This window comes from Cyrtonyx montezumae, unplaced genomic scaffold, assembly GCF_038088225.1.
Source record: "Cyrtonyx montezumae isolate F1298 unplaced genomic scaffold, pur_monq_1.0 scaffold_2, whole genome shotgun sequence".
Taxonomy (NCBI): domain Eukaryota; kingdom Metazoa; phylum Chordata; class Aves; order Galliformes; family Odontophoridae; genus Cyrtonyx; species Cyrtonyx montezumae.
The window spans coordinates 64974338-64988369 of record NW_027071936.1 but is presented as its reverse complement, the minus strand read 5'-3'; the positions used below and the strand labels follow the sequence as shown (position 1 = coordinate 64988369).

The 14032-nt window shown below is 36.2% G+C and overlaps 1 protein-coding gene across 3 annotated transcripts in view; it reads left to right on the top strand.

Annotated features, from left to right (window-relative positions):
• The window catches only part of CTNNA2 (catenin alpha 2), a 459751-nt gene that overhangs the window by 369146 nt on the left and 76573 nt on the right, over nt 1–14032 (top strand). For all 3 annotated transcript variants that reach the window (XM_065735984.1, XM_065735986.1, XM_065735985.1), the window contains one exon: nt 594–746. In XM_065735984.1, the coding sequence (XP_065592056.1) occupies nt 594–746 (153 nt within the window). The remainder of the gene's footprint in view (nt 1–593; nt 747–14032) is intronic.

Below are 14032 nucleotides of genomic sequence, written 5' to 3'. Positions count from 1 at the left end.
GCAAAAGCTTGTAGGGAATTTTTTTCCTTTGAAATAAGTTGTAGCATGTTTGCTAATCCTGCCTGGAATGTCCTTGGGCTTCTTTCTTTATACCTGCTTGGAGGTATTTGAAAGAGTATGAAGCACAAGGCACATGCTAAATGAAATACTCAGAATAATATTCTGCGCAGGAATTAGAGGAGGCTTAGATATATTCAGACTAATATTTTTAATGGTTTCTTGAAGTTAAGCTCCTTAATCCATATTTGGCTGTTAAGTGAGCTGAACTGTTTTAAAATCGCGTGCAGCTTTCAATTCTCATCAATTTGCAGTGTATTATGTGAGTAATCATCATCACCCAGACAGAGTCACTCAGTCCACTGGGATTAGAGGTATGAGTCAGCATGAATCTCAGGCCCTTAGCAGTTGGATATCTGTATTCTAGCTGCAAATGTATAGCTTGGAGGAAGGAAGGAAAGAAGTCCAAACTCCTGTACAATGCTGTGAGATTTTGCACACCACTGCTTGAATATAATAGCCAAATAATGCAGTAGGACTGTATATTGATAATTCTCCTTTTATTTACTGCTCTGCTATTTTTTTTCCCTTCACAGCTCCGGAAGGCAGTAATGGATCATATATCAGATTCATTCCTGGAGACCAATGTGCCATTGCTGGTTCTCATCGAGGCTGCCAAAAGTGGTAATGAGAAAGAAGTAAAGGAGTATGCGCAAGTCTTCCGTGAGCATGCCAACAAGCTTGTTGAGGTAAGTGATCTTACTAATGCTGATAGGCTTCTGCCTTTTCCCTCTAGGAGAAGCAAGGAAAACAATCCATCATCTGAAGTCTCAGAGGCAGCAATTCTGTTGTCCAGGCTTCAAGAGTTTGGATCAACTTTGTGATGATATGGCAAATGTCTGGCTAGGTAACAGAGATGAGCACATGCTATAATTTAGTAACTCAGAGCAATTTGACATGTTTAAAATGTGTTTCTGGTATTTTGTCAGAAGTTGAGAGTGATGAGAAGTAAACTTCCGTTCAGCTTTACTAATAGTATGCAAGGTTTTAATTTCAAAGTAAAAAAAATCAAACAAGTGCTTCAGAGTATCTGCTACTGGCCAATGCTGCTCTCAGCTTAAGAGCTAGTTGTGCCAGACTACATCAGGAAAAGGACATAAAGAGAAAGTATAGTCTAATGCCATGTTTATTCTTGAAAAGTATGTATTTCATATATGTATTTAGTATTAGTTGAGGAGACCTAAATCACAAGCAATAAATTCAGGACTTCTTGGGTGGTACTGAAATATCTCAGTTCTGCCACAGGGAGAATAAAGCACTGATTGAAAGCTGGATGCTCTCTGAATAGACTTCTTAGAATATGGTGATATTTGTTGCTGTTTGGCCTTTGAGAGTGTAAGAACTATGAAAAATTCTTGTTTCTTTAAGACAAAATTCAGTGATTTGTTTGGTATTATGTGGTGGTATGAACTTCTCTGTACTGGGATTATTTTTTAAGAATGTGTAGCAGGTTAGTGACATCCTTTCTCTCTAGCTACACTATTTGTTCTTAAGTGGGGGGGTATTAGAGAACTACCAATTTGACAAGTATTGAGCTATACTTATAAAATACTTTGATTATTACAATGTACTTTATCCTAAATCACTAGTGTCTAAGCTCTAGAGAGGACTAAGGGTTTCTTCATTGCTCCTGAATGAATTAGATAGTTCCTTGACAAATGTGTGGGAACTTCTTGGTGGAGATAAGATCAGTACAGTAGTCTAGGACATACCCTGTTTGAAGACAATGGAGCACACTGCCAATCTTGAAATGCCTATCTACTACATTGTCTGTATTTGCAATCTTCTGACTTCTGTCTGTTCAGGCTGGTGAAAGATAAATTGCATGAGCAATATTTTCTTAGCAATGATGCTGTTGTGGAAGCTACGAAACAGCAAGTCACAAAGTTTGGAAGACGTATGGCCTATGTGCTCAAAAATTTGCACTCAAGTAAAAATGAAGTTTATTTAATGATGCACAGTGGTATCTGAGTAGATGGACTTCTGTGGTTCTGTGGGACAAATATTTTGTGAATTGTAAGATCTAGTTTAAAGTTGAGACATAGTCAAGTGACAGTGGAAAGAAAGATCCCTTCCCAGGTACAGGGCCGGAATTGGTTGCTAATAGATGCAACCACAGTTCCACTGGAGTAAATAGAGTTGCACTTATGTTAGAGGAATTTGGTACCACAAATCCAATACTCGGTAAGCTCTATAATATCTATCATAATTTTTTTAAAATCAGAATCTAAATTTCTTTGGTATCTTACCAAGTTCAAATGACTTTCTGTCAGAAGGTCAGGAAAAATAACCCAGGTTTTAATATTAGCTATATAAGAGCTGTTTTCCTATGCTAAAAATAAGAAAATGCTTTTTTGATATCTGATGGGTATAAGAGATGGAATTCTCTCTATGAATAAACACAGTCAAATATATTATATACAAACACTGCTAAGTTAACATTTCCCGTATAGTCCATATTAAAGAATAATTAAATCTTTCCATAACATAAAAGTCACTTTCGCTATTTCTTTGACTTCTCTTCCCCACCTCTTATCGTAATGTTGATTTTTGCTTTTCACTCTGCTTGCTATGATATGCCTCATAGGAGCATATTTTCTTCCATTTGAAAATAATGAGTGGAAAAAAGACAGATGAATTCTCATTCTTTCTAGAACCAGATTTCTCTGTGGGTTGTTTGGTAACTCAGGCTGGTCATCCCAAGAAGCTGTAGAAAGTTCGGGAACTTTCTGTGGTACTAGTGTTCAAAAGCCTTCATCTCAGGCTCCTTCCAGAGTCCAAGAAAGCAGAGAACGTCTAAACTGACACTCAGTCTAACAGTGTGAATCATTCAAAATGCCTCAGATTGTATTTATTTAGTACGGTGGCATCATCTTAGGCTCAGGTGGCTAACTTCCTTTCTTCATAACATTTCTCAGCCCAAATCCCTCTACATTTTACACCTACTACAACTGAAGTTGGAGAAGTGATGTTGTCTTCTTAGGTCACAACCTTTACTTCATGAATTTGCTTAATGTTTAAGATTCTTATTTCTAATGACTGAAAGCAAGTAAATGCCTCAGTTGTATTGCCAGTTTCAAATGTGATCTTGAAGTTGTTTGACTTCTGTATACAGGCATTATCATTAAACTTACAGTATAAATGAAGGATAATTCTAATACCTGCTGTACAGAGTTACTTGGCTCAATCAACTCAAATGAATTCAATGCAGCTATCAAAGAATGATATGGCAGCAAATTAATGAAATTCTATTATTTGGTTTATCAGAACTTTCTAGGTTTAACTTTTGGTCTGCTGGACTGATGTTATAATATTACTCATTAAATTATTAAATAATTAGTTTGCCTGGGGTGTGAAATTCAATGGCAGTAAATTCTTAAGAGCCATTATAGCAAGCTGTTAGCTTGCTTTTAAGAAGAGGTGTCAGCATGTTTGACTTCTAATTTCAGTATGAATTCATATTATAGGACCTTATAGCTGAAGCACTGAGTCAAATCAGGCTTTCCATCTTCACAAGAAAGATTGGGGGAACTAGTAGAGTTCTACCATGTAGGTTTTTTCCTTACTTAAAAGAAATACTTTTGTACAGTGTCAGGAGGGGCTTCACCAGTTAGTGAGGAGTTCAAAGATGAATAATGCAACTGATTTTAGCTTACTTTTATCGATTCTAATGGTACCATAAGTGGAACTCTTATTCCTGAAATGTTTCAGGATCAAGTTTGAAACTGTTAAACCAGTATTTTGAAGTACATTGTCCTACTGATTTTACATGAATTGTTTTTCATGAAGGATTTTATAGAGCCCACGTGTATCTATCAATTTCTTCTCATATAAGCTTAAAGATTTCCAGGGCTGTCCAAAACAATCCAAGCTATATACTAAGAAGACTTGCTAGTGGAAGAGCTGTGTTAGGGAATGGTTTATGGTGATTAAAGTTTGATATAGTGCAAGCAAATCAATAGCATCACAAGGTTGGATAATAGCTTGTAGCTGGTGAAACCTAACGACAGCATTTCTGTTCCTGTTTGGTTTATAGTGCCTTAGCCTGTTTGGCTTGCAGGAGTCTTTATTAGTCTTGCTCATGGAGCTGTTGTATTGAAAAGGATACTGGGATTACCTCAGGGATATGAGGGTCTTTTGGTGGGGTTTTTTGGTCAGTGTTTTCATTTGTTGTTTTTCTTTTAAAATGTCAAGAAGAACAAAAGTTAGGACTTGAACTCTTTGGTAAGGCTAACCTTCATTTTCCAGGAAGTGTATTTGTAGCTCCCTAATTCAGGTTGATCATATGTTTTCTCATCATAAATATGGTAACGGACTTGTGCACTCAAGACAAGAGGGAAAAATAACTGCTAGTATGGACAGCATAGAAAATGAGCATTTGGACCTGCTCAGAGACCTCTGCTTACTTGATTTAGGAAGGAGAAGAGGCATGGAGTCGAAAGTGTAAAATGAAATTTTACCGTAGTGTTCAACTGTGTATTTAGTCTTGATTTACACCAGCAGTAACAGAACTAATATCTAACCCAATGGTTTGCTTTTTTTTATGCTCCAGAAACACCTTTCAGAAGGGTACTGAGGGCATTTAATGCAAAGCCAAGGTTGGGCAGTGTTCAGTTTCTGGACTTCAGTGAGATTATTATTTGATGTGAATCTACAGTACATGTGATATCAATGCAGTGCTGAGAGTTTGTTGTGTGGCATGGTATCTCACTTCCAGAAGCTACTGGTGACCTTCATAAGGAGCGTACGACATCTATGGAACATTATTTAAGTTCATGAACTGAATTAAAGTTTAGGGAAGACAAAACCTAGAGAAACAATCCAGGAAGAAAAGATCTGGTTCATTATTTCTAAAACTAGTTCAAGGAACAGAGTGTTCCTACATGAAACATTTCAAGTAGGGGTAGTATTTGTGAAGTTTTCTATTTTTATTTCAGTGCACATCACTGCATACTGGCTATGAATAAAGAAGCCAGCTGTTTGCTTCTGCTAATGAATAAAGAAGTGTCAATACTCTTTCCTAGCTTCTATACCCTACTTCCATCATGAAAAATGTATATCTCTCTAGATCTGTTCTTAGAGACTGATGAGGTTATATCCTGTTATTGTACTTGACATTAATTTAGCTAGATAAATAACATTTAGAAGATGACAAACCTTGGTTCTAATCAAGGAATATAAAGAAGGTCATAGATCAGTTTAATTCAAGCACTTGAAGTTGAGAGATTTTCTTTGAAGTCAAAGCTGTGGGCTGCCTCTGTAACCTAACAAATCATCTGCTCATTTTAGTTTGAATTTCCATCTCAGGCCTTTTTTCCTGCATGGGCAACAGACGTTCTTAATTCCTGGTAAGCATCATGAATATACTGAAGATTTTTAAAACCAGAAGTCCGATTATCTGAACTGAGAGTATGAAAAGCTTGAACTTCTTTGCAGTTATTTCTTCTGGATATCTGCTGAAGCCAGATCTAGGTAGTTCATCTCTTTGCATTTGATGTGTATATCTCAGAGGTGAAATGAGCTAGAAGCCTTTCAAGGTAAAACTCTCTGCTATGTCACTACTAAACTTGAAAAAATCCATGCCTTTTTAACTTTTTGTTTTTGTTAGCCACTAGATAACTATATTGGTAGTCCACTGGGATTTGTACCAATTTTCTCATTTCTAGATCAATGCAGTAATCATTTCACAAAAATGTGATGCATAGAAGTAATCGCTGTTCCAAGGTTCTTGTGTACCTGCCCCCAAAGAAGACAGGCTATTAAAGGAGTTAAGTAATCATTGTCTAAACTTTCAAGATTGCTTTTACATAAAGTCATCTCTACCTTCAGGCAGTATGGATCTGGCTCTAAAGCTTACGAAGTCTCCTGTAGGAGGAGGCATTTACTGAACTTTGCTGTGGTCTGCATTGTTAACACAAACATGAGTACAAATCAAAAATTTGGGAATGGAGTAATTGTCTGCAGCAAATGATAAAGGTGATCCCTCAGCATCTGCCCTTAGAAACTTTCTGATAAAATCCAGAATGCCTAAAAGAATAACTTTACTGGAGAGAGATTTTGACAATATAGTTCAGTTTGTAAAATTTTCCAATAAGCAGGCTATGACCTGTGATACTGTTAGTTGTCTCAAGTAATCATTTTCTATTTGTTCTTTTCTATCTTTTTCTTAAATTGCTGAACTTTATTTCACAGCATAGCACTTTCATATGCTTATAGTGAAGGGATCCAAGGATAACTTTTGTTCACAGTTCTTTTGGTGAAATCCAAAACAATATGCTTACATAAAGTAAGTAGCCTGTGAGCAATGTAATTTTTTTCCCCTCATTCTTTCTTCCCAGAAAGAGTAGAAGAGTAAAAGATAGAAAAGGAGTGGTAAATTTGTGTTGACTGCATCTCTGGCTTTGAGACTGTAGATATAAAGCCACTGTTGGTTCTGTTATCTGATTTTTCAATGTCAGAATTCATTATCAGGTGACTGAACAATTTCATTGTTTTTACTTATTGGAAATATGCACATATGGAGAACTTTCTATAAATTAACATATGCTTTTGCCTACTTTGCTTTTCTCTGCAATTTTTTTAATATTGCTTTCCTTTGCATATTCTTCCAAGAGTTAGTTGCATGAGAAATGTTTTCTCCTTGTGTAAAAGCTTATTCCCTGTAATTTCACACTATTTGCAGTTACCAGCCAAAATAAGCTAACTTTCAGCTATTTACTGCATTCCTTTTTAATTACTGTAATATTTAAATATTTTCCTGTGAATAACACCTGCTTAGCTGGAGGCTTACTACTCAAATCTGATCTCACTACTCTGTGTGATTCCTGTGGCACGGTATCATCCCTAAACAAAATTCTTTAAGTTTTAATACATATTTATGTTTATCTTGTGCAATCCAATCAAAGAGCAGTCTGATTTAAAACTGGATAACACAAATAAGAGCTCTTGGTATCATTTTATTTAAATGATAATGTGTATTGTGAGATTAATAACCTCTCCTAATCAGTTTGAATGTATGACCTTAGTATGTTCCTGCTGTTTAGTGTGGGAGTCATCCTCCATATCTTCCATAGAAAGAACTGCTTTGAAGTGATGGGGTATGCAATCCTGTTACCAGAAGAGCTCCTGTGGATCTTGAACTTTGAACTTAAAGCAATTGCAGTAAATATGATGGTTTTTTTAATTTCCAATGGGGAAGAGAAGGAATTAAGGAGAAGCTCCATTACTCTCTCATCACTGAAGGAAATAAAACTAGATACCAGAGGCATTGCTGTTGGATGGTTAGTATGAATCCATGGCATCTTTATGATGATGTGGTGTTAAATTCTCAACTATTTGGCTTCTCAGCCCACTCTGTTTAGCAACAAGAAATCAGCAATGGGCAGGTATGTGGTGTACATACCTTCAGTTTGTTTTATGTTTTGTTTTGGGTTTTATTTTTTGATATATCTTTTCACTAGGCAGGAAATATGAAAGCCTCCTCACTTAGCAGCTAAGATTTATTACTAGCATTCTTGACTGAACAACCCATTTGTTTTCTGACAACATAGGAAAAAGTTTTCTGAGCAGAGAAAATAGGCTGTGATTGGAAGTAGGAAGTTCAGCAAGTGATGACAAGCTTTAAGAGAAGGTACTGTCTGCCTGTCCTGATGGTTAGCAACTTCACTTGCCTTTTATTTATTCATGTTGCAGCAGGGTATGGCTTGTGTCGCTAGATTTTTGTCATTGACCATTGTTTCCTGCTGGAAGAAGGATGCATTAGAGCAAAGAGGGCAGTTTCTAAGAAGTATGTCTCTTTGGACAAATGTTAAGGTATATCCTGTAGAAGGTGCAGCTAATTTCATACCTGACTTCTGGTGACTTTCTCATCTTTTTTTTACCCACTTCCAGTGCACTAGGGGCACTGGGTAAGTTCTCAAGAAGAATCTGGAAACAAATTCATAGTCAGGCCTCTGCAACCACTGTAGGTCACCTGCAACTCTGCTGCCACATTGCTGTTACTTTTCTGCTAGCTAAGAAGAATAACTAAAATCAACACTGCTTATAGTGAGTTGTTTTGTTTGCGTTTTTTTTATCACTCTTGCTTTATTCAGTACAAAGCAGCTTTTCTCTGATTGTTTCAAGATACTTCCTTTTCCTACTCTATTGACTCCAAGATTTGTGTTTTTCACTATCTGGAATGACTTACAATTATTTTATGCAATTGCTTCCAATGTATTATGTAATTCTGACATTTTCCCTATTTCTAGTCTTTCATTGTGGAGATCCAAGGGGAATATGTACTTTTGAAGACAGGGCAAATGGGATAATGACATGTTAGTTACTCAGAGGTGATATTTTCAAGACAGCTCCGCACAGCCATGCTCACTTTTTATTCATATATTCACATCTGATTTTTTTAAAGTGTATTATGTCTGTGGTGATAATCCCTAACCATCACTGCTGCTTTTCCTACTGCTTCTTTACACATAGTATTTACTCCTATATTTTCTCAGTTGTTTGGATTAATTTTTGCTGCTCCAGATTCTAAAAATTCTAACATGCATTATTTAGTGTCCTTCTCTTTGTTATAATGCATTAAGTTGGGTATATTTTAACCAGTGGGTGCTATGGAATACGCTCTTGGGTTTCACTGTAAGAGAGAAGAGTTTAAGCATAGCACCATAAGATTGTTTGAGTTGGGAGGGACCCTTAAAGGCCATCTGGTCCAATTCCCCTGCAGTGAATACCTACAGCTCCATCAGGTGCTCAGAGCCCCATCCTGCCTGGCTTTGAATGTCTCCAGAGTTGGGCAATCCACTGTATTGTGTTAAAAAACTGAGTGCCTCTCTTAGACAATGAAAGTTAGTATAGAAATAAGGGGATCAGTGAGGGGCAAAGAGAAGGTTTAAATACAGGTTTAAATATGCTGATATTCCAAACTCACGATAAATTAGAAAATACACCAACAGATTGCATTATTCTAGCAGAAGGGAGTTGATCATCCCCACCTGAGCTTTTTTCAGCATACTGGACTGAAAAGGGGGCTAGTGCTTTTTAGAAAGTTCAGTGCAAGCAGTAAGTGCTTCTGAGGAGTCTGAATAGAGCATTTGCAAGAAAATGAGTCAGAAATAAAGGGCATTTAGAGATGCTCAAAAATCATAGGAGATTCACAGGGAAAAAAAAACATGTCAAAGGCCTGAAGACAAAATGGCTTGATTAATGATAGAGCTTCTAGCTGAAATAGGAAAAGAGATTGTAATAAAAACAAGAATCCACTTACTTTTGACAAAATCAATAGTGGCTTTCATGTATAAACAAATCAAAATGCAATCTATGTATATGAGGTGAAAATTCAAATGTGGACCCTTAAGTAATACACTTATTAATCTAGGTCAAAATACGTAAATATGGAAACATTATCTCCAAATCTTGATGTAATATGTTCACTAGATGTTGTGCAGGACTGTCTCTGTTGCTTGACCTTATGCAGCGTGTGGATCACAGTGAACACTATCCTGCTATTTTCCTGTATTCCATCACATAGGTTCTAACAAGCATAGGGATTATGGTACTGTATCATACCCCTTTTCCAGTGCTGGTACTGTGTTCATATAGATGGTACTACATAGGTGTCAAAATAATTAATGCTGCCAAAATGTGAGCAATTTCTTGGCTTTTTAAGTTGCTTTGTCAAGGAGGATACACTGGGAGACTTGCAGTAGGCAACATTTGAGTTCTCACAATAGAATAGCACCCTTCAATTCATTAATACCTTGTTGTATTCAATGACTGGTTAAAGATACAGTAGCATCACAGTGAATTTCCTTCAGTAGTAAAGTTATTACCCCACCTGTAACTTATATATTGATATTTAATAATTTTTAGCCCTCATAGTTTTTTCCACATTTTATCTGTGTAACTGAAGATGCTTGCTGTAATAATTCTGTTCTTCACGTAGATACTTACGTATGTTCATCCAGCAACTTCCAACAGCTTCCCAAGCTTGCTTACTTTTCCTTACCATTAAGTAGTTGAGAGTAGTATCTGTAAGCTTGCCTTTTGTATTTAGATGAATGAAAAGGTGGTGTCACACCAATGCTATTATATTTTTTTCTGGGATTTCTGTTTCTTTGAGTAAGAAAATGCACCTTCTGCAGTAACAAGTTAGACATCGAAAATGGCATTTCCCTACATATAATTTAAATCTTTGATGGCCTGTACTACTTTAAAATATTTTTTTCTGTGAAAGTAGATTCTCAAGTAATGAGCAGAGACAGATGAACCATGGTTGTTTGGGTTTTTTCTCCTGAGGATAGTTGCTGTTTAGACAACTGCATGTCTTGCTGGAAGCTCTTTTCTATAGAAGCAGTTGTGGGAAATGTTAACAGAAATCGGTGTTGCTTGCATTATTGGTGGTGAAACTCAAGTATGGAACTAGGTGTCTCTTTACTTCAGTTATTACTGTCTACTACTTAAGACAATCCATGTATTATAAATATGAAAATACAACATTTCAGATATGATTTTAATAAACTATTTTTCATTATTTTCTCAGATATAAACTTCAGCTCAATGAGAACCTATAGAGCTGCAAATCCAATATACTTCATTAGGTAAATACTATACTCATTCAGAAAATATCTAGATGCTGCTGAGTAATAATAAGTTTCTCAGTGTTTGAGATTTTTTTTTTTACAAGTTAATTTGAAGATAGATTTCTAAACAAAAAACCCCACATCTTAGTGTTCTGTTAACAGTGTAACAAAAGTGTGGATAATGCTTTGGTAGAAAATTGTTTGAGTCCCATCCAACCCAAGCAATCCTATTGCTCTATAATAGTGAAGAGGAGCGACTTCATGGCATAGCTTGAGAAGTGTTTGGTCTTGTTGCTCTATCTTGAAGTTCAGAGCATCAAATAATGTTAAGTGGATTTTCTTCAAAGCTCCAGAAAGTTTTCCTTTGGCTTTTTCCAAAGTATAAGGAATGTCAGCCTGAAGACAACATCTTGAGAAACTTCTAAATAGTTGAGAAAAGGTGTTTCTGTGGAGATGACACTTCTACTCCTAATTTTGTCACAGGTCACAGTAGAAAAGCTATAAAACTCCAGGTAAAAATGTATTTGTGTCATATTGAACTGGCTTCAAGACTTTGAAAGTTCAAGAAAAGAGTTTCTGCAAGTCTTACTTACAATACCTTGTGCTTGAAGGCACATGATAGAGGAGGAAGCTACAGTCAAGTTTTATGCTTATACTTTTGGTCAAAAGATATGTAGGACAAAGGCCCTGCTTCTAAAAAATGATTTACAGGCTAGTGATGTCACCTGAGCATCTTTGCCGTTATATGTAGGTGAGAAAGTCAAGTCATTGCTTTATAATGGAACCTTTTATCATAGGCAAGTAGTTGACTTGGTATTTTTTGCATTATATTAAAAGCAACGTGTTTTTTCAAGGCTTGTAATTTTGCACTTGTACCATTTGAAGTATCAATTAAATACCTTGATTTTTTCCTCTTGTTATCAAATTGGGAAGTACAATTCTTACCCATTGGTATGCAGAATGTATAGCAGATCAGCAGTTACCATTTTAAGACATATGTACCATTCCATGTTTTAAAGGGATCTGTAAATTTTACTATGCCCAGGAAGCAGTTAAGAGCTACTGAAAGATCCTAAACTAGTGCTTGTTACTGAAAAGTCCTGTGGATATGTTTTGCTGGGGGGGGAAATACTATTGACAGTGTTGGAATTAAGGTGAAGGTACTCAGCACCATATATTAAGAAGAGAATAAGGGAATTAACATATGGAAGTTTTTGATAGATGCGGGAAAAATCCTGAAGAAGCTGTAACAATATCTTATTGGATGTGGGGTATAACTTCCTCAGTAGGATTATCGCTATGGGGATGCCATCATAACTGAGTAGCATTTATGAAAAAGGGAAAAGAGCTGAGGCTGTTATCACTGTCAAACTGTATCAAAGAACATCCCTTTTACTAAAGAATGTGTGGTGACTTGGGTTAGCCTGACTTATAAAACCTGAAGTGTGTACTAGAAGTGTTAGCAGTAGCTACTACTGACTGCCATACCTACAACAGTAAACTTCTAGTCCCACATGGACTTAGGGGATGGGGGAGCAAAACCCCTCCCACTTAATCAGAGGAGTAAGTTTAGTATTGCATCATGAGAATCATGGGCCAAAGACAAGGTCTTGAAGGAACTGGTTGATGTGCTTGCCAAGACATTCTCCATATCTAAGAAGACATGGCTATCAAATGAAGTCCCTGGAGACTGGAAAAAAGGAGATATCACTCCCAGTTTCAAGTAAGAGATAAAGGAGTTCTCCTGGAAGACATATTAAGGCACGTGCAAGGAGGTGATATGTGACAGCATAGACTTGCCAAGAAAAGATTATGCCTTACCAGTCTGTTGAGCTTCTGTGGTGGAGTGAAATGGAAAGGCAACTGATGCTGTTTACCATTTCGTTAAATGAAATAGCATGAGTAGCTCACTGGTAACATTATAGAAAAGGTTCTGCATAGGCATAAAATATTAATTATGCTGATTTTGTGACAAGTTGTTTATTAAACCTCTAATATATAAAAGCACTACAGCTGTAAATCCTTCATTTAATTTGATTATTTTCAGTCAGATGTTTTATTTACTGTCTACTCAATTAATACTGAGGTTAGTGAGTCATTCAAATGTACTATAATATTCTAGAAGTCGTTATTCCCCCCCAGGTGAAAATCTTCTCTCCATCCCTTTTTGATTAGAGAGCAAGTTCAGATTTGCACTGTATATTTTCTTTTGTGAAAGTCCCTGATACCATTGTTTCCATCTGAAAAGATGTGCAGAGAATGAGACTGCAAAAAGCCAGAAAACAGTAGGAGCTCTGAAGTGCATTGTGCAAGTACAATTTTACCTTAATGTTTCTGTAGAACCTCTATTCTTATCCATGTCACGGCCAACAATCATTCACTTTTTTCTTACTTTTATTAAATCTCATCAATTTCTCTTGAGAAATTTCATCACTTTCTCAATTTCTATTTGCACATGAATTAGGTGTCAACTAAATATACTCAATTTTGGTGGCAATTATTAGAGTGATCCATCACTTTCTTTTATTAATTTTAGAAGACAAATTTTTCCAAAATTTCTTCCTTTTCATTTTACAACAATATTTAATATCCCAAACAACTTTGTGCACTTTGAAGGCTGTAAGGCAGATGCTCAGTTTAAAATGAGAAGACTTTCTTTACCTTCACAGGAGCATGACAGCCTCCCTTAAACAGGTTTCAATCCATGGCGTTCACCTTGACTGAACTTAGAACCTGAGTTGCTGTATTTCTACTACAAGGATTTGGGTTATGCTTCTTGCCTCAAACACCTTTGAGTATGCATGTACCAAAAATATCTTTCTACAAATTTTAAGGGTTTTTTTTTCTGTTGAGCTCATTGACAACGCTTTTGAAACTTAATAATTATTGTTATATTCACTTACTAGGTAATATCCTAGAAGTTAAAATGATTTGCCCAGAGAGGGGACCTGTGGCAGATTTAGAAAAAAAAAATGTAATCATTGATTCCTTTCAGCAGTTCCTCATTGAGGCTTTCATGCTCCTTGTTCTAGTTTCTAGATTTAAACCATACTATCTCTTGAATTTTGGTTGATTTGTTATTTACACATCACTTAAAATAGTAAGCTAGATAGAAGTGAGCAAGAATCTTCAAGCATTTAGAAGCCATTAAACACAGCCTACGCTTTGCTATATATAAGCCAGTAAAAGTAAATATAGTAATCTTCCAGGATTAATTTTGAATTGCTAGGAACTTACTGAGTCTCATACTGTACTGTCCCTGACTTTTACCTCAGTCTAGTTGGTTTTCCTTCTGGATGGCTACTGTCTATACCCTCTCTGTCTCTTACTAACAAAGCAAGAATTTTTTTTTGCTATCCCAAATTAGGGGCTTTTACCTAAAATAGGTGGGATGCCTT